The sequence below is a fragment of the Amphiprion ocellaris genome, chromosome 21 (assembly GCF_022539595.1).
Source record: "Amphiprion ocellaris isolate individual 3 ecotype Okinawa chromosome 21, ASM2253959v1, whole genome shotgun sequence".
In the NCBI taxonomy this organism is placed as follows: Eukaryota; Metazoa; Chordata; class Actinopteri; family Pomacentridae; genus Amphiprion; species Amphiprion ocellaris.
In genome coordinates, this window is record NC_072786.1 from 17,873,628 (window position 1) to 17,900,637 (window position 27,010).

Genomic DNA, 27,010 nt, shown 5'->3' on the forward strand with positions numbered 1-27,010 from the left:
TGACAGTATTTTAACACATCAGTGTGTTCCTCTTTATATACAGTCTATGGTTCCTCTAAATTCCTGTACAGACCGAAGGCTACTGGAAACTCTGCCGACTTTAACTCCTCTCCTGCTACTACCGCCTGCTCTGGTCCACTTTCCCAACGAACCGAGCGAAGCGCTGTCGACAGAAACCATCTCATTGGTTCTTTTCCCTCCTTCCAAAAAACCCGCCAATCAGAGCTCACGCTGATCGCCCTATTTATTATTCTGAGAAGTTGCTCTCCAGTTCAGTGGAGTCTACAGGGGAGCTGAGCGCAAGTATGTTGAAGACTCCAGTAGGACTACGTCTGAACTTCTGCTTGGATGCAGGCACGCTTGCGGATAACAAACATTCCGCTGAGATTTCTTTCTTTTGAGGATCTTACTTGAGAGAACTTTCACGCCGTGGAAACTCATCAAAGGACATCGGACTTTTAATGTTGCAGCGGCTTTGAGGAAGCCTCGGAATAGTTGAGAATTCCGTTTAATACTGTTAAATGCGGAGATACTGGGTAAGTGACTTACGCTGAGCCTCAGTGAATCTTTTGGCGGTTGTATTTTTCATGCATTTTCCCCAATGACCTCTAAAATTGATAAGCAGTAAAAGTGTAAGCGTTTTTGGACGCAATACAACTATTTGGAAGTAACGCTGCTTCAGCTGGCTGGAAAGCAAGCTACTTTCCGCCAATAAAGGTGGTAATGACAACGCATTTGTTACTCGAAGCACTTGGTTCAATTGTAAACTATGTAGTGCGTTCACTTTTCACTCACACAGCAGGCGGACAACCGTTCAGAGGCACAGTAGTCATTGAACGCATCAGTCCGCCATGATGACGCTGCTTCAGGCTGCTGCTGCTTCCTTCTCGCTAGTTGGGGCAAGTTAGCTCAAAGCACAGCGGCTTATTTTTTACGACCGAATTATCACATTTTTGTGATGTCTGTGGCTTTAATTTTCTGTTAATAAAGAAGTAACGTGCTGAACCGAACCGAACCGAGCTGAAAACTACCACCTTTGTGAGTCACCGGTGGTTTATTGCGGTCCGTTAACTTTTAAAACTCACTGTAAAAGAATCGGTTTGTCAAGTCCACCGTCCTATATTTGGAACGTAATGTAAGATTCTTAAAAGCGATATTATCTGAAGTGAAAGTAACGTAGTATAATTTTTTCTTGTTCAAATAATGTCGCATGTCTTTAAACGAGACAAAAGCTGGGCGTGGCGATGACTTGCTCGTCTTAGAACTCATTCCAGAAACAGCATGGGATTAATCGCAGCTGCACAGCTTCGTCAGACATGTTGTATCACCACATATATGGTAAACGGAGACCGGAACTGTCAAGCGTTTTCGTCGACTGCATGTCGCTGTTTATATTGTAGTTTGGCTGCTGTAATCAGTGGTTTCTTCCTTTTGTATTAATGAACTCTTTCAACCAGAACCAAATGCAGAAAATCTGGGGTCAGAAAATCAGACACTTAAGTTGGTGGTCTACTTAATGGGCTCCACTGCCTATTGCTCAGTCCTGAGTGCTGAGGGTTATTTTTTCCACAATATTTTCCTTACCTTGAGGTCTAGCATGTGGGATTTCGTGGCATCTAGTAGTGAGGTTGCATGTATAAGTCCCTTTCACACATAGAATATACAATATTGCTAGCATTATCAATCTGTTACTTTTCTGTTATGTTCCTCACAAATGCATTCCGACATACCCCGACAGTGCTGGAGAAAGCTGTGGTACACATGTATAATTTGTCATTTACATGATGCAGCCCAGTTCACTTTTAATTTCTAAAGTAGAAAACACTGCCTGATTAGGCAGGTATGTAATAAACCCAAGGGGCCCAATAGACCTGAACATCAGATTTTTACTTACTAAGCTAGATAGGATTTGTCCTCAATATTTTTTCCAGTTTTAATTACTGCCAACTATGAGGTTATGCTTGTCCAATGACAAATCGGCAGAAACTGTTCAAATGGTTGAACATTCTGAGGAAAAGATGAAAAAGTTGAAATTAAGAACACCAAATGGGGGAATCAGGCAGTACGGTGGTGGAGTGGCTAGCACTGATGTCTCACCTGATGGTCATTAGGCTGATTTGGTGCCCTTCCGGCCAGTACTGCCACTACTGCACTAGTCATTGTGGTTGACACTGGTTCTTTGCCCAATGTGTGAAACAGTCCGTTTTTGCTGTTACCATGTTCCAATGATGACATGATTTATAGCAAATTATTTTTGAAGAAACAGTGAGAAGAGAGAGGTGCAACTCAGACCACCAGATGATAAGAGTGCAAGTGTAAGCAGAGGGATCTTGACTGGACCAGTTTAAGAGGGTAAAGTAGTACATTCAATCGCAATAACTAACACAGACTTAGGCCTGTAAATTAACAAATATTAATGGCAATTGTAATTTTTGATTTGTACATGTAGATCAACATGATCAATTGCAGTGTAGTCATGAAAAATGGTGCTCTGCTCATAGAAAGTTCTGTACATAAAACATGGCCCAAGTAGATTACAATCAATAAATCAATTTCCTTCAGAAAATCTTACAGTACAACATCTTATTTAACCTATTTTCACATTTCAGAACATGAAATCAGAATTTTCACTTTTACATTTCTAAAAAAATATTTGTCAGTGTTCAAAATAGTTGGTGATTCAGTTAATAGCTGACGACTAATCTTGTCATTGTTGCAGCTTTAGTATTTACCATATATACTAATAGAATGTGTTTACGGTGTCCCTAAAACAAGCTGATGCCAAAATTATGAAAATGACTGACTTTCTTTCTGTGTTGTTGGAAGTTACTGGACAATAATAACAACATGCAGAATGGCAGCAGAAAGTGGATGTGTACTGTGGAGAAAACTCAAGTTGAAAGCCTGCCCAGCATAGAACAATTAAAATTTAGACTGGGCAATAGCTTAAATATTTAGCACAATAAAATGTTTTATTTCAATCTATCGATATAATATTCATTGTTTGTCATCTACTTTGAATAAAGAGCAGAAGCAAAGAGGTTTCATTTGAATTCAACTAAATTTGCAGATTTATCAAGGTAAGATAAGATAAACTTTATTGATCCCACAGTGGGGAAAGTTCAGCGTTACAGCAGCTCCAAAAGAAAAAGTATAAAATCAGTGCAAGAATAAATAAGAAAATAAAACACAGGGCACAAATTGCAGAGAGCATTATATACAGATGATTTTTTAAAAATACTATGTAGAAGACTATATACAAGAGGATAAGTATTTTAAGGTCACCACAATGAAAAACACAAATTTCTTGATTTACTCAAAACTAATAGTGACCAGGGCAAAGCTGGTGTTGAGTGTGTTCGTTTTTTGACAGAGAAGACAAGCAACTTCTCTCAATTGAAGCCGTTTATTCTGCAATGTAAAATTAAGCTTGACTTCAAGGACCATTACTGTTCAGAGGACCACAGTCTGGATAGAGTTCACAGTATACAGAGTCTTTTTATGGAATGTGCTAAAATCTTATTGGCTGAAACTTTTGGAGAGAAGCCGTAGTTTAGACTTAGTTTTCTTACCGTTGGTCAGTGTTTCTCAAATAGTGGGGCGCGCCCCCCTGGGGGGGCGCAGAGGCATGTCGGGGGGGGCGCGGGAGACTGGGAGGAAAAGGTCCTTCAACGCGGAACTAATTAGCTGAACTATTGTTTTAACGTCGGCCTGTTTTTCGCGGCGTACAACAATACTGAAATTGTGCTGGCCCCATAGACTGTATATGCCATAGATATAAAAAATATTAATAATAATGATCTTGTATATATATCTATGGTATATGCACTGGCCGTTCAGACTCCCAAGTACAGACTCCTGAGAACGGGAGAACGCGTCGTTAATGTGCAGTCGGAACACCAGCGTACTCGATCATGTCACATACTCGGCTCATGTCCTCCGATTATTTTTACCAGCAATGTCAAACATACGGCCTGTGGGCCAAAACCGGCCCACCAGACGGTCCAATGCGGCCCGTGGGACGACTTTACAAATGATAAAAATTACAACATTAACTGTAAATTGTAAATTTGTAAAATTGTAAATTTAAAATAATTTCTAAAACTTGACAAGTTGTTCTGATCATGAAGTAAAATACTAGATTGTTCAGTTCCAGAAACCTGTGACTGAATGTTTTGTGTTTTTGTAGATAAACTGTTATCTGGCAGTTACAGTGCATGTGTAAATGGTGAACTGAGGCATAATAGGCTACTGTTGAAACCGAACTTGTTTTCCTTAAGAAATTTCAGGTTCATAATATTTTGTAAAAAGATACTTCATTAAATGTGAACATTTTCAGAATGTACTATTTTTGAACTAAAACAAAGGGGAAAAGTTGGAATTGTGGTTATTTATAGGTTATTATGCTGTGATTTTACTGGTGGGGCCCACTGGAGATCAGATTGGGTTTATGTGGTCCCTGGACTAAAATGAGCTTGACACCCCTGATCTTTATATATATATATATATATATATATATATATATATATATATATATATATATATATATATATATATATATATATATATATATATATATATATATATATATACACGCACGAAGTTATTGGGGGTACACGAAAGTTTTTTGTCCTCCGAAGGGGGGCCCGACAGAAAAAATTTGAGAACCACTGCCGTTGGTGCACATGCATGTCCTCAGACTCTTGGCACACGATTCCTCCAATCAGTCGACGCCGTGTCCTGAGAAAGAGACCCTCCCTATTTGACTCACATGTCTGTATCAGCATTTTTCCCTTCACCCGCAACTGCTGACTTCCGCCTTAGTCATACGGTATTATCACAGCTTCTAGTTGACACACCAATTCCATACATGAGTATTTTATCAGTTGTTTGCAATGAGATTAGCCAATTTATACTCATCTGGAACATCTCTGGGAATTCCAGTTGCATCGATATAGATCCTGTGGCCTATCATGGTGGGGGGAAGTGTCAATTGTACAATAGTACACGTACCTGACCATCTTTGAGGGAGGAAGTTTAGTAGTTTCAATCCTCCACAGTACAATACAGTACCAATACAGGTCAGCCCTGGAAATGACAAGCTGAAACACGTTAGACCAACTGGTAACATTCCAAATTACTCCACACCAACTGTTTAGGATCTCACCCACTGATGTAGAGGCCTGGTGTGTCAGACGTGTAGTTTCCGTCTTGAGGCTGGAAAACTGGAAGCATGGCTTGATTGGCTGTTACTGGGAAAAGAGAACTCAGAGTGAGCATGCAGTCAAAGCTTTTTGGTCTGAATATTATAGCAGAGGAGCAGGTGTCGTGTAGAGTCAACACTCTACACGACACCACTTTGGCCAACGCCTAGCAGTAAAGAATGCAGTTGGTCATGTTAAGCGAGTGTGCAGTGTATTGAATCCAATATATCCACGTATTTTTTTTCCCTCGTATCCTGTTTCTACCTGCGCTACAGCTTCAGACGAGGTAACATTTACATGGGTAACTGGGGAATGCTCTTTGCCCCGTGATCTCGTAACATTTAGTTCTTTCAAACTCGCCCTAATTAGGCTCACTGGGTCATTTCTGCACGCATCTACTCCTAAGACGAGGTAGAAATCATTTCTATCACTATTAGGTGATTTTTGGAAAGGATGACTGATTTCCTTTAAGGTCAGAATTATAAGGTTTAAGTTGCTCTTGTCCCTGTCACCAGACCACAAACCAAATTCACATTATGTTGTAATTTATCAAATTCTCCTGACTGAGGGGTTGTCTGTCCTTTTGGACCAGAATTCCACCAGACCTTAACCCATCTACCACACCGGGGATTGCTTGTAGGTATCCCTCACGAAAATGCACACACATAAACATCATCATTTGCCATACATCTAGGGATGGCAGGGATCCACAATCCTGTTGGGGACCCGGCATGGGGCAGCCTGTCAACAACTCACGAGGGGAGAGATGTGTTTTGCTATCTGGAGAACACCTCCTAGACATAAGGGCCAATGGTTGCACATCTAACCATGAGAGTTATGTGCCACGGCAGGCTTTTGCAATTTTTCGCTTGAGTGTCTGGTTAGCTCTTGCCACCAGCCCTTGGGAAGCGGGATGATAGACTGAACCAAATCTCTGTGTGATCCCCCAAGGCAGCGTCCACTTTGGCCAAGTCTTTGCTGCTGAAGTGGGTTCTGTTGTCTGATGTTATGGTCCTGGAAACTCCATATCTGGGAATGAATTCATATGTTAGCCATTTGATGACTGTGTGAGCAGTTCAGTTTTTGCAGGGAATCCCTTCCACCCACTTTGTGAATCTGTCTACCATCACCAGCAGGTATCTGTAGCCTTTTACTCTCTTGTCAGCTCCCCATATCAGTGCAATCGATCACAGTCTCTTTGAAGGGTGCATCAGGAACTGGAAAATGTCTCCTAGAACATTTGTAGGGGATTTTGGCGTTGTATGCGTTGCAGGTGTCACACTTGTTGATATAGTTTTATACAATCTGTGTCATGTAGGGGTGCCATCAGAGAAGTTCCACATTGTTTTGGGTCTCTTTCTTGCTTACATGAGTTGGTCCATGAGCTTGTTTCAGGAGCAGTTGACACAGTTTTGTGGGAGCCACTAGGTAACTGTCATGTGATCTCCAGAGGCCCTCCTTTTGGAATGCACCTTTCTTAATCCACTCATTTTGTTTATAGGCACCAGCCTGTGCCTGAATGTTCGTGATGTCTTGTTCTGTGAGTTCAGGAAGTTCTTCAGCTGCACAGGCCATCATTTGGTTCATATATCCTCCTGCCTTCTTTGCTGCACAATCTGCTGCTTCATTTCCTTTTGACACACTTGTGAGGTTTTTTTGATGACCTTTGCATTTCATCACTGCAGCCTGTTTGGGTAGGAGTACAGCTTTCACAAGTTCCTCCAGACTCCATCTGTGTTTTACTGGGGTCTTGGCTGTAGTCAGAAAGTGCCTTTGTACCTATTGTGGCCCATCTACATTTACAGCTCCGCGTCTGTAAGCTGAGTCAGTTGCCATGTTTACATGAGACCTTTAATTCCTCTTTAATTTGGAATTAAAGTTAATTCCGCTTTAAAATCTCCTTGTAAACACTTAATTCCGAATTAAAAAGTTAAATCCGAATAAACAATTCCGAATAAACTACCTGGTTTATTCCGATGTTAATTCCGAATAAACTAATTCCTGTGTATGTTCTATTCATGTATACAGTTAATTCCGGTCATTCTGCGCATGCTTGGCTCCTCATGTAGCGATGACGTAGCGACCTACACAGCTTGGTCGTCTGCCTCCCTTCTCCGGTATTCTATCTGTCTTCTCCTTTTCAAGTGACGCAACCGAAGTAGTACGCCATTGTCCAGTTGCTGTTTCAAAACGACAATAAAAAGCAAAGCGAAAAGCGTGCTTATTAGTTGTTCCTCCATGTTGTTGGGGAAAAGAAATGCCGTGGCAAATGGAGTTTGTTTTCTTCCGGTAGACAGGGATACGTCACGTCCACTCTCTGTCCAATCAGAATCCTTTCCAACGCCCAAGCGTTAAAGCGGAATTAAGGAAGGGGATAAATGTGCAGTCCATGTAAACCTTAATTCGGAATTAATATTTCCATGTAAACGCGAAGCACAAAACTTTAATTCCAAATGAGTTAATTCTGAATTAATAATTCCAAATTTAAAAACTTCATGTAAACGTAGCCAGTGTAGATGTTGAATCTTTTGCCTTTGCTGAGCTGGAGGGCTTTGGTTAGTGCAGTGATTTCTGCCAATAGAGCTGAGGCTGGTTGTGCTATAGTGTCTGAATGTCCTCGCGTTCTTCCTTTCCTGTTTCACCACAGCGTATGAGGCTATGTTTCTGTATTCTCCTTTGCAGCAGCATCCATCAGTGTACAGAGTCAAATCTGGGTCCATCAGTGGTTCAGCGTGGAGATCTTGTCAGAGCTTGATGTCTTTAGCTGCTATTTCAGCACAGTCATGGGGTAGATGTGTGTCTGACACCATTTCTGCTGCCAGTCTCGCTTCATTTGTTATGAATGTGATGTGCGGCTGTTGCAACATGTTTGAAATTTAGGTTTTTCTTTCAGGAAAGAAGGTGAATGCAGTGGAGAGGAAAGCCACAACACCATGGTCTGTGTTGATCTTCAGTGGGTGGCACATCACAATGTGGCTGGTTTTGTCTACAGCTTTTGGTAGTGCTGCCAGGTGCCTCGAGCAGCCTGCTTGTCCCAGTTCCATGTGGTCGAATTTCAGCTGTAGTACATCAGTACATGTCTTTCTACCTCTTTTTTTGAAAAAGTTCATCATTTACTATTCCTCCTTTTCCATAAACATCGAAATGAAGTGGTCAGTCATAGTCACGTGGCAATTTAAGCAGCATGTCACAGAGGCTGCTTGGTTGCTGTAAATGCCTCCTCGGCCTTTTGGGTCCATGTGAGCAATGCAGTAAGGTTCCTGTGGTCTGCCTCTGCAACAAGGTCCCTGAGTGGCTGTGTGAGGTCAACGTAGTTAGATATGTGATTCCTGCCGTATCCAGTATGGCTAAGGAAGGAAAGCGTCTAATCGACCTTTGTGGGCTTTCCATGGGAGAAGATAGTGGTCCTCTGTGTGTTTGTCATAATGAGGCAGCAGAAATCATGCGTCCCAAGAAAGTCACAGAGCGTCTGCCAACTTGATTCTTTTCCCTCTTAACTTTGTAACCACAGTGCACCAGGAACGTGAGCAGTCTGTGTGTTGCAGTTAGTGAGGTCTCAGCAGTTGGAGTGGCCAAGAGCAAATCATCAACATACTGGATAAGAATTACCCATCGGGTAGTTAGAGAGATGCCAGGTCTGTTTTCAGGGCTGCATTGAAGAGCCCAGGGCTGTCCCAGAAGCCTAGTGGGAAATGGGTGTAGGTGTACCTATACCCTTTGTAGGTGAATGCGAACAGGTCTTGGGACTCGAGCTCCAGTGGCAGGCAGAAGAAGGCATTGGCCAGATCAATGACAGTGGAAAAAACTTCTGTGATGAATTCAGGTTCTGGAGAAGCAGATAGTGGTCTGGGACAGGATATCCTGCAGCCAGTGTAGCGTTGTTTACTTCTCTGAAATCCTGCACCATTCGCCAGCCTTTGTTCTCAGCTTTAGGGACGGGGAGGATTGGTGTGTTCCAAGGAGATGTGCAGGATCGGAGGACCCTCGCATTGAGTAGGCCAGTAAGGGTATCTTTGATCCCCAGTTCTTGTTTTGGCTTGAGCCGGTACTGTCACTTCCGAATAGGAGCGTGGCCTGTTACTGGCATTACAGTGACAGGGTGGTTTGGAATCAACCCAATGTCAAAAGGGCCAGTTGTCAAGACTGAGACCGGAACAGAGTCGAGCATGTCAGCAGCGTCAGGGTGGTCGGAGTGTTCTCTTCCGTGGTCCCTTTCGAGCTGAGCCTCCAGTACTCCCTCTTCTGCACCATAGTGGGAAATCCTCAACATAGTGCTTGGAATAGCATACATGTTGCAGTTTGTGCCCAATTGAGATCCAGCCCCCTCTTTACCATGGGTCCCAATGAGCAGGCCTCATGTCCAATCCTCGATGTGAGCGTGATGTGAGGGATTGAGTCAGCTTGTAGCCGATACAGGACAGCTGTTCGTCATCCATTAGGCATTGAGCAGCTACCGTCTCTCTTCCCACAAAAATGTCGTTGATCTTGATCTGTTCTTTGCAACTTTCCTGTTGTTTCTCCCACTCATTTTCATCATACTCATCTGGCAAGGTGATGTAGTTGTAGGTGACAGTGGAGGGGATTGAGTGGTGGCTTACAGGGGAAAACCAACAACAATCAAGAATCCACTCCATGAAGGAGAACTGGACCATTGGTGTGGCCACAGTCGGGCCGTCGGACGTTACGAACCGAATATTCGCCTTATCCCCCCCCACCCCACCACCCCCCACCCCCCCAAAAAAACACAAAAAAAACAATCACGCCTGTTAACGGCAGCTTTCCTCTAAGTGGATCTGGCACTTGACAAGTTGCTAGGTTCAGATTTAGAGGTTAGGAGGAAACAACCCCAGGGATATGTTTATAATTCTCTTTCACTCCTTGACTAGAACAACCTTTAAGAGCCATTGGAGTGGCATGCACACAATAACATAGCTTTGTACCACCATGGAATCTTGGCAATAATGGGATGATTAATTGATAGTCCAAACTATAATCTTTAAATGCAGAAGAAATGTTTATTTTAGTCGTGGGACACGAGTAAAAAAAAAAAAAATCTCATTAATTAGAGGCTGTGTAATTAATTAATCATGATTAATCACTTTTTTTTTGCCAAATAGCAATATTTGACACAATAAGCCAAGTTTTTCAATTCAAATTCATTTTGGTTGACGACTGAATCGATGTTTAGACATATTATGTGAACATAAACAACAAAAGTGTTTGTTTCATTTATATTTATCTGTGCATTTTTCATCTGTCTACTACATTCACAGATTACTGCAAACACAAAGTGCAATTATAGCGATTATATTCAACATTTCAAGACTTTTTGTTAACTCAAGCACTTTCAATGTCTTAAACTGATCTATTGTGGGCTGCCGGTACCAGGACTGTTGTAAGATAAGATAGTCCTTTATTGCTCCCCACGTCAGGGGAAATTTCCAGTGTTACTGCAGCAAAAATCTTTTAGAGCAGCACTAACCATATGTACAGTAAAGATAATAATTATAATAATATATACAAGAATGAAGAATGAAAAATGAATAAATAGAGTATTACTACACTATAAGTGGCATCAGCGTAAAGTGGCTTGTGGAACAAATGTAACTGTGAAAGTGCAGAAAATGCCAGCAGTGCAAGGAATTGTGCAGATTTTACCATGGTTTAAGATGATATGATATAGTTCAGTTTATGTTAACGTCAGCAACTGATGCTGATGTTGTACAGTCTTACAACAGATGGTATGAATGACCTGCGATAGCACTCCTTCTTGCAGGGTGGGTGTCTCAGTCTGCTGCTTAAGGAGCTGCTTACAGACCCCACAGTGTCATGCAGTGGGTGATAGGGATTGTCCATGATGGATGTGAGTTTTGCCAACATCCTCCTCTCACCCACCTCCTCTATGGAGTCCAGGGAGCAGTCCAGGACAGAACCGGCCCTCCTGACCAGTCTGTTCAGTCTCTTTTTGTCCCTTTCAGTGCTCCCCACTCCCCAGCAGATCACTGCACAGAAGATGGCAGACGCTACCATAGAGTCATAAAATGTCCGGAGCAGAGTCCTGCACACTCCAAAGGACTTCAAACTCCTCAGCAGGTGGAGAAGAGTTTGGCCCTTCTTGTACAGGGCCTCTGTGTTATGTGTCCAGTCCAGTTTATCGTTGAGGTGAACACCCAGGTATTTGTATGTGTCCACCATCTCAATGTCCAAACCCTGGATGTTCATTGGTGCAGTCCAGTGTGTAAGTCTGATGTGTACAGGGTGAAGAGAAAGGGGGAGAGCACTGTCCCCTGTGGGGCCCCCATGCTGCTGACTACCACATCAGACACACAGTCCTGAAGCCTCACGTACTGTGGTCTGTTGGTGAGGACGACGATGGTCCAAGCAGCCAGGTGACAGTCTACTCCCGCTCCTTCAAGCTTCACCCTGAGCAGAGAAGGCTGGATTGTGTTGAAAGCACTGGAGAAGTCAAAGAACATGACCCTCACAGTGCTGCCAGTGTTCTCCAGGTGAGTCAGCGACCTGTGCAGCAGGTAGACTACTGCATCATCCACTCCAGTGTTCGGTTGGTAGGCGAACTGCAGTGGATCCAGATGTGGGCTCACCTGGGGATGGAGGTTCCTGAGGACGATCCTCTCCGTGGTCTTCATCAGATGAGAAGTGTCCTGTTTCTGAGGAGTCTGGAGCTGATTCCATTAGGACCTGCAGGCTTTACGGTCTTGATCTTTTTAAGCTCGCTTCTCACCTGATCAGCTGTTATGGAGAGGCCGGGGGTGGTGGTGGGGGATGAGACGAGGAGAGGTGATGGGCTGTATGTGGAGTCCAGAGGTGGTGGAGGATGGGGAGAGGAGGCGAGGTGGTGTTGGTGGTATAGAGCTGAGGTGTGAAGAAGGAGCTGGCTGGTCGGTGCTTTGATGAGATGGGGGAGGGGTGAGAACGGAGTCAAACCTGTTAAAGAACGGTTTCAGCTCATTGGCCCACTCCCGGTCTCCTTCTGCAGCTCCCCACTCACAGCCTCTGCTGTCACCAGAGATGAATCTCAGGTCTCTCCTTGTGTTATTTTCCTGCAGGTGAGATTCCATCTGGGTCCTGTAGCTGGCCTTGTCCTTCCTGATCATCTTCTTTATCTCCTTCTGCACCATCCTCAGCTCCTCTTTGTCCCCAGGTCCAAAAACCCTCCTCTTCTCCCTCAGCAGGGCCTTCAGTTCTGGGGTCACCCAGGGCTTGTTGTTAGAGAAACACCATACTTTCCTGGTCGGTACGGTGTTGTCTGCACAGAAGTTGATATAATCCATAATAGTGTCCGTCAGTGCATCAATGTCCGCCCCGTGTGGGCCACCACAGCACATCCCAGTCTGTGGTCTCAAAGCTGTCCTGCAGCACCTCAGTGGCCTCGTCAGACCACTTCTTCACATACAGTCACATGCAGTCTCACCAGGTTGTGATCTTGGGCGGGGGGGGGGGGGAACAGATGAGTTCACAGGCTGCAGCCGCATCAGCCAAGGGAGGGATGTACACAGTAATCGCTATTACATATGAATACTCCCGGGGCAGATAGAACGAACGCAGACTGACCACCAGTATTTCTACATCCTTAGTGCAGAGCCGCTCTTTAACGCTAATGTGCCCAGCATCTCTCATTCTCATACATAGCGAGGCCCCCACCCTTTCTCTTGCCACTCTCCCTCATGTTCCGGTCCGCTCTGACGAGATGAAATCTGTCCAGAGATAAAGTGAGTCCGGAGTGAGTTCGTTCAGCCATGAATCTGTGAATATCATGAGGCTGCACTCCCGATACTCCCACTGCAGCCTGGTCGGCGCCGTCAGCTCTTCCATCTTGTTCAGGAGAGACCTCACATTTCCCATTATCACGGATGGAACGGATGGCTTTTAGGGTCTCCTCTTCTTCCTGCCCGCCATCCTCTCCTCCTCCTGCAGAGCTCAGCTGGGATGTCCGGTCTCTCCCACAACGGTGGCCTGGCCTGGCTCAGTGCCAACAGCTGCTCCCGACTGTAAACAATGCCGTGGCTGAACGGGTCACCAGATGTGAACTTAAAAAGTTCTAAAATGAGTAATAAATAAAGTAGAGGAAATGCAATTTGCACATCCATGGTTGCACTGTACAAATGCGGCACACGTACTTGAAGAAAAAAACTAAAATAAGAGAAGGAAAAACTACAAGAAATGTCTAAAAAGACCTGAAGTTATCAGGAGCTGCTGTAACTGGCTGCTGCTCTCACATGGTGTACTACAGTGCAACCTGTGTATCTTCTTTGCAGCTGGCAAACAGATTGTAGGTGCATTACCACCACCTACTGGGCTGGAGTGTGCATCAGCGTTACTGGTGTGCCACAAATTGGAGAACTGAGAAAGGTGCTATTAAATACTTTATTTTTTCAGTAATTAATTAATTGAAATTAACGTGTTAAAGTCCCAGCACTGATAGATAGATGGATAGATAGATAGATAGATAGATAGATAGATATTTTATTAATCCTGAGGGAAGTTCACACGCTACCAAACATCACACTTTGTCATATGCTTATGGCAGTTTGTATCAGCTGAATTTCAGGAAGTCAATCAAACATTCTATCAAACAGTCAAGCGGCACGTATCTATCATATTATCACCCAGATCCACGTATGCTGCAGACGCAGCCAGTTAAAAGATTCATTCTGCAGCACATTTTTCATATGTCATCACAATTTAAATGATAGAATCTGAAATTGTTTTATGGATCCACTGACTGTGCCACGGATCCTAGGGATCTCATATCATTTCTCGTGACATCCCTAGTTGAAAGCCTAGGCAGCTTGAACTGACACATTACATTAATAAATCTGTTTTCAGTGGCCAGCAATCACACGGCCTGATACATTCTCGTATACCAGACATATAGTGAGTCTTCCATGACTCTTGCTGCCTTTAGAAACACCCACAATATGCCTTTGATAGGTCCAGATTTATAAGCTTGTGTTCTTCGTAAAGCATCTGGTCCTCTCCGAGTCTTGAAGATGTTCCATGTGTCTTTCTTGTGGCTGGTGCAGTTTACTGCAGGACAACTCCCTGTCATGTGGATGCACCTCAGAGCTTTGCTCTGCTATAAGTGCCATGAAAAGTGCTGCTTTCTCCTTTCTAGTTATGCATTGGAGATGCTTGGATCACAATTACATCCATGGGCTGTGCAGTTAATCTGCATATCAGGCAGGTCAGGTCAGAGTAATTTATTGTTTGAATAATAGTCGCTGGACATTTTAACAAGCCAAATTGTGATGGCTGGATGACTGGTAGAGCATCTTCAAAACAGCAGATGTTGTTGGGTACTACCAGTATGCAGTGGTTAATACCTACCCAAAAGAAGGGCACCTGGTCCAAGGAAGGGCAACTGGTGAACAAGACTGGCTTTTGTGGTCCAGTGTGGTACAAAAGAGATACTGTAGTACAAAATGCCAAAAAGGTGTCAGAACATACTGCACTGCAGCTTGCTGCATACTTGTGCCCGTATATGGAGTGCCCATGCTGAACCTTGTCAACAGCTGAAAGTACCTACAGTGGGCATATGATTGTCAAAACTGCAAACGTTTATCAGTGATGGTTTGAGGAACAAGACAAAGGCTTCAAGATCTTGACTTGGTCTTTAAATTGGCCAGATCTCAGTCCAATCGAGCATCTGTGGGATATGCTGGAAAAAACGGTCTGACCGATGGAGACCCCAACTCACCACTTCCAGGACTTAAATCATCTCCTGAATATCAGATTGTCTGTTTTGAAAAGTTGCAGCCAATGGTCAACAGACACTTCCTATTTGAAGCTGTTTATGTGACAAGTAGTTGTTTGTAAGTGTGTGGTGGGGGATGTTTTGATGCTAACCTGCATGCCGTTCAGACCATAAATCCCATGTGACCCTATGGGCTTAATGTTAGGGCATATCCCATTTAAACAAGCCTTCAGGTTTGTCAACTCTGTACAGAAGGCAGTACACAATAATAGGACTACCTCTCTGGTAACCCATTTAATGCTGATCTTGCTTAAGGAAGTGCATACAATCTATTGTTTTGGGTGTGATAAAATAAAAATAAAATAAAAAAAGGTAAAATTGCACATCTGTTGGTTCATTTAAAATCTTTCTGCCTAAATAGTTCTTTCACTATACACAATTTCACTGTAGTGATGTTGCATATTCTCCAGAGAGACAGCAGCAAAAAGTACTGTATCTCCTACTCCATGCAGTTGTTACCTTGTTCTAACTACAAGAGCAATTATAATGTGAATTCTTAAGATCCTGAAGAGTTTTGTGGCTTTCATTGTGTTATGCAACACACTTTCTACTCAATAATTGATTGTTGAAAATTAGTGATGGACAGAGGTGGTTGTCAGAACAATTGTTTCTAAACCTTGAGTTAAAACTTCAATTCTGCTGGGCGCCCGGATAGCTCAACGGGTTAAGCGGGCGACCCATGTACTGGGGCTGGTCCCTGACGCAGCGGCCTGGGTTCCATTCCCACCCACGGCCCTTTGCTGCATGTCTTCCCCCAACTCTTCTCCCTCCTTTCCTGTCTGTCTCCACTACACTTCAAATAAAGGCAAAAAGGCCAAAAAATAACTTAAAAAAAAAAAATGTTTTGATTCAGCCACTCATGTCCAATGCCTTTTATTAATTGGAGAGTTAGACAAAATTTGACTCAATTGTTGTTAGTTGTCATTGACTTCAACAGTAAACATGTAGCATTCTCCAACAAACATATCACCCCAGTCCCTTCACAGCAAAGTTCAGCAATAGTGGTGTTTACTGTTATATGAAGTATGCCTTCTCTACATAAATGTAATGACTTGTTCACAGTAGGCAACATTAGTCCAGCAATAGTAAACACCTGCTCGGCTGGAACAGACACTGTCGCATCACTGCCAGAGAAGGGGAGCATTGCTGATACCATTCATGACGTGATTTTACTGGAGGCCTGTGTAGGTGCCCTGCCAGTTTAGAACATTAGCACTGTAGCTACTGCTGCTCTCTGCTGGTACTTTGCTCCCAGGCATTGTTAACCTGGTAGCAGCTCTTCTGTTCAGCATGCCAGTTTAACATTAGCATGAATTTGGCTGCCACCACATAATAGTAAAGTTGATTTTTTTTTTTTTTTTTTAAAACAACGAATTACTGCAGCGTTTATTAATATCTCATATCTCTCTCTATATTATCTATCTTATGTTTCTTATCTATCTTGTCTGTCTGTGGTCTGTCTGTCTCTGTTTGTTTCGGTCTGTCTGTGTCTGTATATACACACACACACACACACACACACACACACACACACACACACACACACACACACACACACACACACACATATGTATGTGTGTGTATATACACTATATTGCCAAAAGTATTTGCTCACCCATCCAAATAATCAGAATCGGGTGTTCCAATCACTTCCATGACTACAGGTGTATAAAATCAAGCACCTAGGTGCAGATTGCTTTTACAAACATTTGTGAAAGAATGGGTCGCTCTCAGGAGCTCAGTGAATTCCAGCATGGAACTGTGATAGGATGCCAGCTGTGCAACAAATCCAGTCATGACATTTCCTTGCTCCTAAATATTCCACAGTCAACCGTCAGCTGTATTATCAGAAAGTGAAAGTGTGTGGGAACGACAGCAACTCAGCCACGAAGTGGTAGGCCACGTAAACTGACGGAGTTGGGTCAGCAGATGCTGAGGCGCATAGTGCGAAGAGATCGCCAACTTTCTGCAGAGTCAATCACTACAGACCTTCAAACTTCATGTGGCCTTCAGATTAGCTCAAGAACAGTGCGCAGAGAGCTTCATGGAATGGATTTCCATGGCCGAGCAGCTGCATCCAAGCCATACATCACCAAGTGCAACGCAAAGCGTCGGATGTAGTGGTGTAAAGCACGCTGCCACTGGACTCTAGAGCATGGAGACGCGTTCTCTGGAGTGACGAATCGCACTTCTCCATCTGGCAATCTAATGGACCAGTCTGGGTTTGGCGGTTGCCAGGAGAACGATACTTGTCGGGTTGCATTGTGCCCAGTGTAAAGTTTGGTAGAGGGGGGATTATGGTGTGGGGTTGTTTTTCAGGAGCTGGGCTTGGCCCCTTAGTTCCAGTGAAAGGAACTCTGAATGCTTCAGCATACCATACCATTTGGACAATTCCATGCTCCCAACTTTGTGGGAACAGTTTGGAGCTGGCCCCTTCCTCTTCCAACATGACTGTGCACCAGTGCACAAAGCAAGGTCCATAAAGACATGGATGACAGAGTCTGGTGTGGATGAACTTGACTAGCCTGTACAGAGTCCTGACCTCAACCTGATAGAACACCTTTGGGATGAATTAGAGCGGAGACCGAGAGCCGGGCCTTCTCGTCCAATATCAGTGTGTGACTTCACAAATGCGCTTCTGGAAGAATGGTCAAAATTCTCATAAACACACTCCTAAACCTTGTGGACAGCCTTCCCAGAAGAGCTGAAGCTGTTATAGCTGCAAAGGGTGGACCGACGTCATATTGAACCCTATGGATTAGTAATGGGATGTCACTTACGTTCATATGCGAGTCAAGGCAGGTGAGCGAATACTTTTGGCAATATAGTGTATATGTATGTATATATGTATATATGTGTGTGTGTGTATATATGTATGTATATGTGTGTATATGTATGTGTGTATATATATATATATATATATATATATATATATATATATATATATATATATATATATATAATGTCATTCTGTGCTGCAGATCCATTAATTGCGTTAAAATTTTTAATCTGATTAATCATGGCGATGGATTAATCTGATCATTTCGACAGCCCTTAAATATAATTTCAGCAAGGGCGTAGCATAAGTAGCATAAGCTTTTCAATCACAAAAACTCAGTGAGACTGATCTAAAACATAAACATTAATATTCTTTCAATTGCTTAACACGTCTAATAAATGGAACAATGCTTTCATATAAGAATAGTAATAATCACCCAGATTACGTAATTTGGAGGAGGAGAGCAGTCGGTGTGGCTACACCGTCTGCTCACCTGAAAACCGACGAGCCTCCGAGGCTCACTGGCTCCAGGGGGAAGTGGAAGGGGTTCGGTCCCGATTTAGATCTGCTTGTATCCTTTTTCATTGTTTGGGCCAGTAAAAACTTTGTTAATCCATTCTGGTGTTGTTCCTCGTGGAGAAAATAGAGTTCAGTAATGTTCCTTCAGTCAGCGTTATTTTTTGGATCACAGTGTTTTGTAATCCTCAAACAGTGCAGAAAGGGCAGTCCTTCAGTCCATAATTCCAGTAGAAGAGTTATTCCTTTGCAGATCATGTTGAATCACCCCTCCAGAGTTGCGAGGTGAAATACCCTTTGCTCAGAGCGTTGCTGCCTAGCTTGCATCGAGTGACTATCTCGCAACAACTCCCAACTTGCTTCGTTATAAGGTGTACTTTATACTAAACTGAACCCCCGTTCAGGTTTTGCATATGCAATGACAGCACACTTAACATGATCTCATACTCAATTAACTTGAGCAACGACTTCATCTCTCCCCCCTCCCAACTCGCACAGTCCTCCATGTTTGAGGAACTAAAACTATCTATTTCGGACTGTTCGGGCCCTTCCACTCAGTCTCACTTCCCTATTAATGTACTTTTTCCATCTGCAACTCAGAGCATGCCCCTGATCAGGAAATGGAGAAGCAGATGTCAGTGTCTAACTGTCTCTGACATGCCTATTGTGCAATCTTTTGGACAATGTGTACAGACTTACAAAAGTCTCCGAATTCTATTTCCAGTTTAATAACCTTTACCGTGAACACTTGACCCTAGTTCACCTTAGCTCTTGACTGCTCACCTCATTACCAGGTTAAAAACCTCTTAGGTTAACAGGGTGATCAAATTCTTTCTAAAACATCTCAGTTTCATAGTAATCAACCTTTAAAAGCATTTCTGTTCCCGCAGTAATCAAACCTAACAAAAACATCAGCTTCACCTGGTAACCAAAACCATCACTTTTCTGTGTGTGTGTGTGTGTGTGTGTGTGTGTGTGTGTGTGTGTGTGTGTGTGTGTGTGTGTGTGTGTGTGTGTGTGTGTGTGTGTGTGTGTGTGTGTGTGTGTGTGTGTGTGTATATATACAGTTGTGCTCATAAGTTTACATACCCTGGCAGAATTTATGATTTCTTGGTCATTTTTCAGAGAATATGAATGATAATGCAAAAACTTTTCTTTCACGCATGGTAAGTGGTTGGGTGAAGCCATTTATTATCAAACAACTGTATTTACTCTTTTTAAATCATATTGACAACAGAAACTACTCAAATGACCCTGATCAAAAGTTTACATACCCCAGTTCTTAATACTGTGTATTTCCCCCTTTAACATCAATGACAGCTTGAAGTCTTTTGTGGTAGTTGTAGACGAGAGTCTTTATTTTGTCAGATGGTAAAGCTGCCCATTCTTCTCGGCAAAAAGCCTCCGGCTCCTGTAAATTCTTGGGCTGCCTTGCATGAACTGCATGTTTGAGATCTCCCCAGAGTTGCTCAATGATATTGAGGTCAGGAGACTGAGATGGCCACTCCAGAACCTTTACTTTATTCTGTTGTAGCCACTGACCGGTAGACTTGGCCTTGTGCTTTGGATCGTTGGAACGTCCAAGTATGTCCCATGCGCAGCTTCTGGGCTGATGAGTGCAAGTTTTCCTCCAATATTTTCTGATAACATGCTGCATTCATCTTGCTATCAATTTTTACCAAGTTTCCTGTGCCTCTGTAGCTCACACATCCCCAAAACATCAGCGATCCATCTCCGTGTTTCACAGTAGGGATTGTGTACTTCTCATTATAGGCCTTGTTTACTCCTCTCCAAATGTAGCGTTTATGGTTGCGGCCAAAAAGTTCAATTTTGGTCTCATCACTCCAAATGACTTTGTTCCAGAAGTTTTGAGGCTTGTCTCTGTGCTGTTTGGCATATTGTAAGCGGGATGCTTTGTGGCATTTGCGTAGTAACGGCTTTCTTCTGGCGACTCGACCATGGAGCCCATTTTTGTTCAAGTGCCTCCTTATTGTGCATCTTGAAACAGCCACACCAGTTTTTTTCATAGACTCCTGTATTCCAGCTGAAGTTATTTGTGGGTTTTTCTTTGCATCCCGAGCAATTTTTCTGGCAGCTGTGGCTGAAATTTTTGTTGGTCTACCTGACCGTGGTTTGGTTTCAACAGAACCCCTCAGTTTCCACTTCTTAATTAATGTCTGAACACTGCTGATAGGCATTTTCAGATCCTTGGATTTTTATATCCCTTTCCTGTTTTATACAGTTCAATTACCTTTTCCCGTAGATCCTTTGACAATTCTTTTGCTTTCCCCATGATTTAGAAGCCAGTAACGTCAATGCAGCACTGGATGAAAGATGAAGGGCCTGTCAAGAGCCCAGAAACTCACAGACCTTTTATACACATACACTGATTACAAGCAAATAGATCACAGGTGAGGATGGTTACCTTTAGTAGCCATTCAAACCCGTTCGTGTCAACTTGTGTGCCTGTTATCAGGCCAAACCTCCAGGGTATGTAAACTTTTGATCAGGGCCATTTGGGTACTTTCTATTGTCATTATAATTAAAAAAAAATAAAGACAGTTGTTTGATAATTAAAAAATTATAGCACAACACTAACCATGAGTGAAAGACAGGTTTTTGTGTTAAAAAAAAAAAATCATTCATATTCTCTGAAAAATGGCCAAGAAATCATAAATTCTGCCAGGGTATGTAAACTTATGAGCACAACTGTATATATGTATGTATATATGTATGTGTATATATATATATATATATATATATATATATATATATATATATATATATATATATATATATATATATATATATATATATATATATGTATGTATGTATGTATGTATGTATGTATGTATGTATGTATGTATGTATGTATGTATGTATGTATGTATGTATATATATATATGTATGTATGTATGTATGTATGTATGTGTGAGACCTGCTGTGTCTACCATGCATTCTTTCAAAAACTCTACTTTGGAGAAAGGTTTGCTGGCCTTTGCTATTTTGAACTTGAACGCTAGGAAATAACTTGCCTTCATGCTTGACTCTTGAATCGTAGTTTGTTTAAAAAAAAAGTATTTTGCTGAGTCTGTAAACTGGCTGCCAACCTCTGAGCAGTAGCTGTCTGTTCTTGCGCTGACTGGTTGCTAGCATAGTTAGCATGCTTCATGGAAAAGTGTCGGCTGATATTGTATTCCTTAAAAACTGCAATGGTTTCATTGCAAATAAGACACATGGCCTTTGAACGGACTTAAGCGAGAAAATATTTAGTAGTCCACTCCTTCTGAAACACACAATTTAAGATATTTTCAGCTACTTGAGTTATTTAGAACAATTCTTGACACGTTTTGTTACTTTAGACCAACATTGAGTCAATCTGGAGCAACTTTATGTTACTTTGGACAAGTTTCACAGTACTCGACACTCACTATGGACTTTTCTTTGATCCACGCATTGTTACAGCAGGGCTCAATGCAGTTGCAAAGTGGAAGAAGAGAGAATAAACCAACAAAGGTCACTTGTGTCTGGAGTGCGCCATCTAGTGGGGTCAACAGAAATGCTGAGTACTGCAGGAGAAGGCCAAATGAATGTGGTCTTTACTCTAATTTCGTCATTCTAATATTGACCAAATTATTTGGCGGGCCGGATTGAAATGCCCAAAGGGCCGTATGTGGCCCGGTGGCCGTAGTTTGCCCATGCCTGCTGTACAGTGTGCCATCTGAACAACTGAGACATACGTGATGTTGTGAATTGTTAATTTCTGTATCACGTATTCAATGTCTGACTAGTCATCCACTAATTTTCCCTTTTGTTTGTTTCCCAGACAAGTGAGGCGCCTAACTGAAGTCATCACTTTAAAGATTGCTGTTCATGCAATGCAAACTGCATATCTGCACAGCCCCACAGGAGGAGCCTATCTTCCAACATCTCAGGACAACAGCATTCAACCTTTACCAGCGGTTTACCTTCCAAATGAAATACAAATCAGCATGGTTGCTGCTCAGCCTCCTAGGGAGCTCGGAGTGCCTTATGATCCAGCTCATACTGAGCAAGGTTATGCACAATCACAGAATTTTCAGGACAGCAGGAATTTTGGAATATCTGTTAATGCAAACTGCATAAGACAAATTGCTGACAGTAGTGGACAACAAAGGGACTCTTTGAAGCTCTATTTTAGTGAACATTTGCAGAACAGTTTAGAATTGGGCAATGATACTGGACTGAGTGGTCAGTTGTCCACAGACAAAATGTTGGCAGCTGGAGTATCCGAATCATATACAGATCCTGAACTATGTGATTACGTTAAAGAGAGGCTTGCATATCTTAGGATGAACATAAATCATGGACCTCGTCTGTCCAGTAAGGGGTGCCCTAATGACAATGACTCACCACTCCAGTCCCACTGTAACACTTCAAAGTCCAATAGTGTGGACTGTCACCCCACATCCTCTACGTGTGACAAAGAAGATGTAGAGAGGCAAAGTCTTAGCTGTGCTGTGGTTGAGCACTGTACTGCTGCAGCTACAAAAGCACTTGAAGAGTACAGCTCCAAGACCAGCGACACGAATGCCGAGTTAACCCCCAAGTCTAAAGAGAAAAGTGAAACATCTGCATCAGAGAGAATTTTAACAGGTACACTCATCTCTGATGTAGAAAATGCAAAACATGCAGATTTTGATTTGCAAGTAAGAAAACACTTGGATATAAATGATGACAAACATGTCTGTTCAGATGACTGCGAAGATAAAACATTTGTCAGTAGTAGTGATGAAAATTTCCAGAGTAAATGGTGTAACAAGTATACTCTGAATGAAATAACCACTCTTCAGTATTCTTTAACTGCACTCAAGGAACTGATTGCTAGCCTGGAAAATGTAAAGACCTTTGCAAAGATTGATAACTTTTCTGAAGTCATGCTGCAACAGTATTGGAATGGAGATATAGATAACATTCATATCTTTACATCCACAGAATATCCACAAATCATTAATGAAGCTGCTGTCACCTGCACAAAGATTGAAGAAGAAAGTCCAGTGGTTCTCACTGCAATGTCTGGAGTGACCTGTGATGAACTGACTAATAAGTACCCAGGTTTGACACTCGGCTGCAGTTCCTCACAAGAAGAGTCCAACTCTATTTTGGTAAATGCTGACAAGGATGACAGAGTGTCTGCTGTTTCCTCGCCTCTCACACACATGACACACAAGGACAGAGGAGATAAAGGCCTCAAACCAGTGGAGGTGGATGATGTGGAAAGCATGATAAAGGACTCTAAAGAGTCATGGACTCCAAGAATTATTGAAGATCAAGATGCAAATATACACAGACAGAAGACCACTGGAAATCAACAAAACTGCCCTGTTAGCTCTAAGAAAACAACTGCACATTCAAATTCATCTGTTGACAGAATTCTAATTAATGACGCAGTCTCTACAAACCAAAACAAACAACCAGTGTACGGCCAAACAAGTTGTAAAAATATAAGAAAGGATGTGTCTTGTTTGTGCTCTCAGGTGGATTTAAGCAACAAATATGCAGAATGTACCCCTCTGTCTGGAAGAGTGGATAAAGACACCCCCTCTGTGACCGTTTTAAAAGAGCCACAATATGAAGATATCTCAGATGCTGAAGACATGTCAGAGCTGGACACGAAACTTCCAGAGCATGAGGAATTCCGTTTTCCATTACATTTAGAGCACCCAGAGTATGAAGATATAAGTGAAGATGAGAATCCACCAATTCAAAATATGGATGTGGAGATGCCGTCTTTTCCACCTGATGTATCTGAACCCAATGTTAAGCCGTATGGACATGTGCAGATTCAGATAAAGTCAATTTTATATGAGGAACTGATTCCAATGAAGCAGTTGACACCAAAGACAGAAACACTTTGTATAGCACAACATTGCTCTTGTCCACATTTTGGTGAAACAGATGATGACACTGAATATGCGTCAGGTGCTACATGTGACTGTGCAAGACATGCTGAATGCCAGACAAACCGCTCATGCAGTCCTTCCTCTGATTTGAAAGATGAATACGAGTCTGATGATGAGATGAATGATGACTGGTACATCATACCTTTAATCATATCGGAACTTAAACTTGAATTACCAGAAGATGAGCCTGATCAAGTCGACGTTCTGTCGGATGTTGGTGAATATATGAACAACGTAACACTTTGTGAACTCCACCAGCCACCTCCAGTCCAGGTCCCAGCTTCTGCTTTTTCCCAGATTGAGGTCTTTGACACACGTGAGAGCTTTCAACAGGCAAAAGCTGTCCAATTTGGGAAATTTCCTCAAAAATTATCAGAAGAGAGTTTACCAGAGAGAGACCCAAAGTCACATCACAGCAGAAGGGATTCCTATTCTGAGTCTGAAGACAGCTGTGAAACTGATGACAGTTGTAATTACTCACCTGTGGAAGAACGCAACCATTTAACAGTGTCCATGAAGCTGTTGAACAGCCTGCCAGCATCTTCTTCTTCAGAGGCAAATGACTCAGAATCTGAAAAAGATCATGCAGATGATGAGGCGAGAAATTTGCAAAACAATCCAAGCAGGAGCAGACAAAATACTTGTAAAATGGAAGACATAATAATCCTCAATTCTGACACAGAGGATGAATGTGATCAAGTATGCACAAATAACGCAAGAAGACAGAAAGGATTCTTTTTACAGAATGAAGTCAGTGCTGCTGCCCCTTGTAGTCCACAAAAGAGATTTTCCTCTGAAACTGTGGCTAGTGTATGTGAAAGTGTTAAAGAAAACTTGTTCAAAAAAGAACTTCTGCCTGCACACTCAATAAAAATGACCGCAAACTCTGGGCAGGTATGTAAAAACATAGCCATATCTGAGCATGTTCAACATGATGTCACGCAGCAAAATGTTTCAGATGATGAAAGTGTAATAGTCATTGATTCTGACGAAGAGGATGACAGTAGTCAAAACTACAAGGCGAAGAGGGAATTTTCTTCAGAGTGGGCAGGCGCTGGTAATGATCCATTTGTTCAGCAACAGGGGACTCCTGTGCACACTGAATATGAAACTGCCAAAGGAAAGCTTGAAGAATGCCGACAGTCTGCAGACTCATCAAAGGCGCAGCGTGACTCTAAACACAGAGATACACATTCACAAGAAGAGATGCAGGACACATGCTCTGACCTGTCACACAGTATAAAGAGGGGACAGTTGCCTGAAGCTAAAACTGGCTCTGTGTGTGTTCAGCAAAAGACTATCACACAAATGACATCAAAGCGTTTCCATGAGTCTGACCATGTGGTGACAGCAGACAAAATTGTCAAAAAGAAGGCAAAAACGAAGAGGCGAACGCTGTCATCAGAACCAGGGGACAGTGATTCTGCCTTTATTAATGTACAGAAAAGTCCTCATGTCAGCAACAAGTCTCAAAAAAGTCAGTCATCCAAGGATTCATCTGAAATGCAGCCCCAGTCAGGGACAGACAGGGAGGTAGACACCACTGTGGGTTGCAATCCTGTGATTCGCCGTCTTTTGATTCAGAATTTCCCACAAGACAACAGTCCCCTGAAACTTTCTAAACAATCTATAGCCTACAGGCAGGACAAAGACACAACTCCAAAAAAACACACATCAACCAGCAAAAATGTAGACTCCTGTAAAACAAAGACACAGCTTTTGCATGGAGATATACAAGGAGAATTTGTATCCAACCCAAAGCCTGCTGATGAGAGACACCATGTAACACCACTGTCTAAATCTAAGGAGAGCTCTTCTCCTCCCACAAAAATGTTGCCTTTATTCAAACTACAGCAGCCAGACTCCTTCAGTATCCCGTCAACATCCATTCATTCCTACACTCCAACAAAGGGCCCGTCAGCAATGACACAAGTGACCAATAAGTGGCGGGAGAGCTATTACTCGACCAGAAAAGACAAAAAAAATAGTGTGGTGATGGAGGAGGGCTTAAGACCTAAGAACAATCATGATTTTCTGAAGGAAGCTAAACCTAGACGTCGTCGCTGTGACAAGGCACCCAGACGGAGGAATAGCTCCCAGGAATCTGCAACCCCCTTGATGAAAAGGACCATGGTTGAAGCCAGAGAGTTGACAAAGGCCAGGAATCGGGATGCTTCATGTGACCAACGTGTGTTATTTTAAAGTATCTAAAATGTCTTTTATTTTCTGTAATAAATTGATGCAGTCAGATGAAAAGTATTTTTTACTGTATCTAATCCAAATACATGTTCCTGAACCTCATTCTTGTAGCAGGACACCGTGTGGGTGAAGGTTACAAATGGAGGAAGTGATCAAGAGACATACAAACTAAAGGTGATGCTTCATCATTTTAACTTTCATAGCAGTCCATCAGTTTAGCAGTCCATTGACCAAGATTTTTCTTTTTTTTTTCCTTGCTTTTTATTGTAGGCTCCTACAGGCAGGGGAAGAAGTATAGATGCTTCCCAAAGTCCCATCACTGGAAAAATGTTGATAACTCCAAGAAACCGCAGTTACAGTTGTCATAATTTGATTTGATTTTCTGAAGCATTTTTGTGTAGCACGACAGACAATACTTAGAAAAGTTGCCTGTATTCTAATATTTTGCATTCAGTATTTTTACTGTTGTGTGTAAATATGTTCATGTTGTATTATTACATCAACTGTGACATTGTATGTGTTTGGTCTTTTAATGTTGACTGTAAAAACATGTTTTACCAGCTACCTCAAATATAAAACTTCAGCTTTAAGTTAA

General features: G+C 42.4%; 1 protein-coding gene across 2 annotated transcripts; it reads left to right on the plus strand.

Moving 5' to 3' along the window:
• The first annotated feature begins 269 nt into the window (after window positions 1-269).
• On the plus strand, window positions 270-27,010 carry LOC111565841 (uncharacterized). 2 transcript variants are annotated; one of them, XM_023266117.3, is made up of 5 exons: window positions 270-536; window positions 22,101-22,909; window positions 23,249-26,404; window positions 26,527-26,589; window positions 26,686-27,010. In XM_023266117.3, exons 2-4 carry the CDS (start codon window positions 22,153-22,155, stop codon window positions 26,565-26,567), a joined length of 3,954 nt encoding a protein of 1,317 aa, XP_023121885.1. In that variant the 5' UTR covers window positions 270-536; window positions 22,101-22,152; the 3' UTR covers window positions 26,568-26,589; window positions 26,686-27,010. The 2 variants fall into 2 exon arrangements, with proteins under 2 accessions (XP_023121885.1, XP_023121886.1); XM_023266118.3 differs by having other exon boundaries at window positions 26,530-26,589.

Coding starts and splice junctions, on each gene's coding strand:
- LOC111565841 (XM_023266117.3), top strand. CDS start 22,153: ATGCAAACTGCATATCTGCACAGCCCCACAGGAGGAGCCTATCTTCCA. Junction 22,910..23,248: donor ATCAGAGAGAATTTTAACAG/GTACACTCATCT, acceptor TTACATCCACAG/AATATCCACAAATCATTAAT. Junction 26,405..26,526: donor GGATGCTTCATGTGACCAAC/GTGTGTTATTTT, acceptor TCATTCTTGTAG/CAGGACACCGTGTGGGTGAA.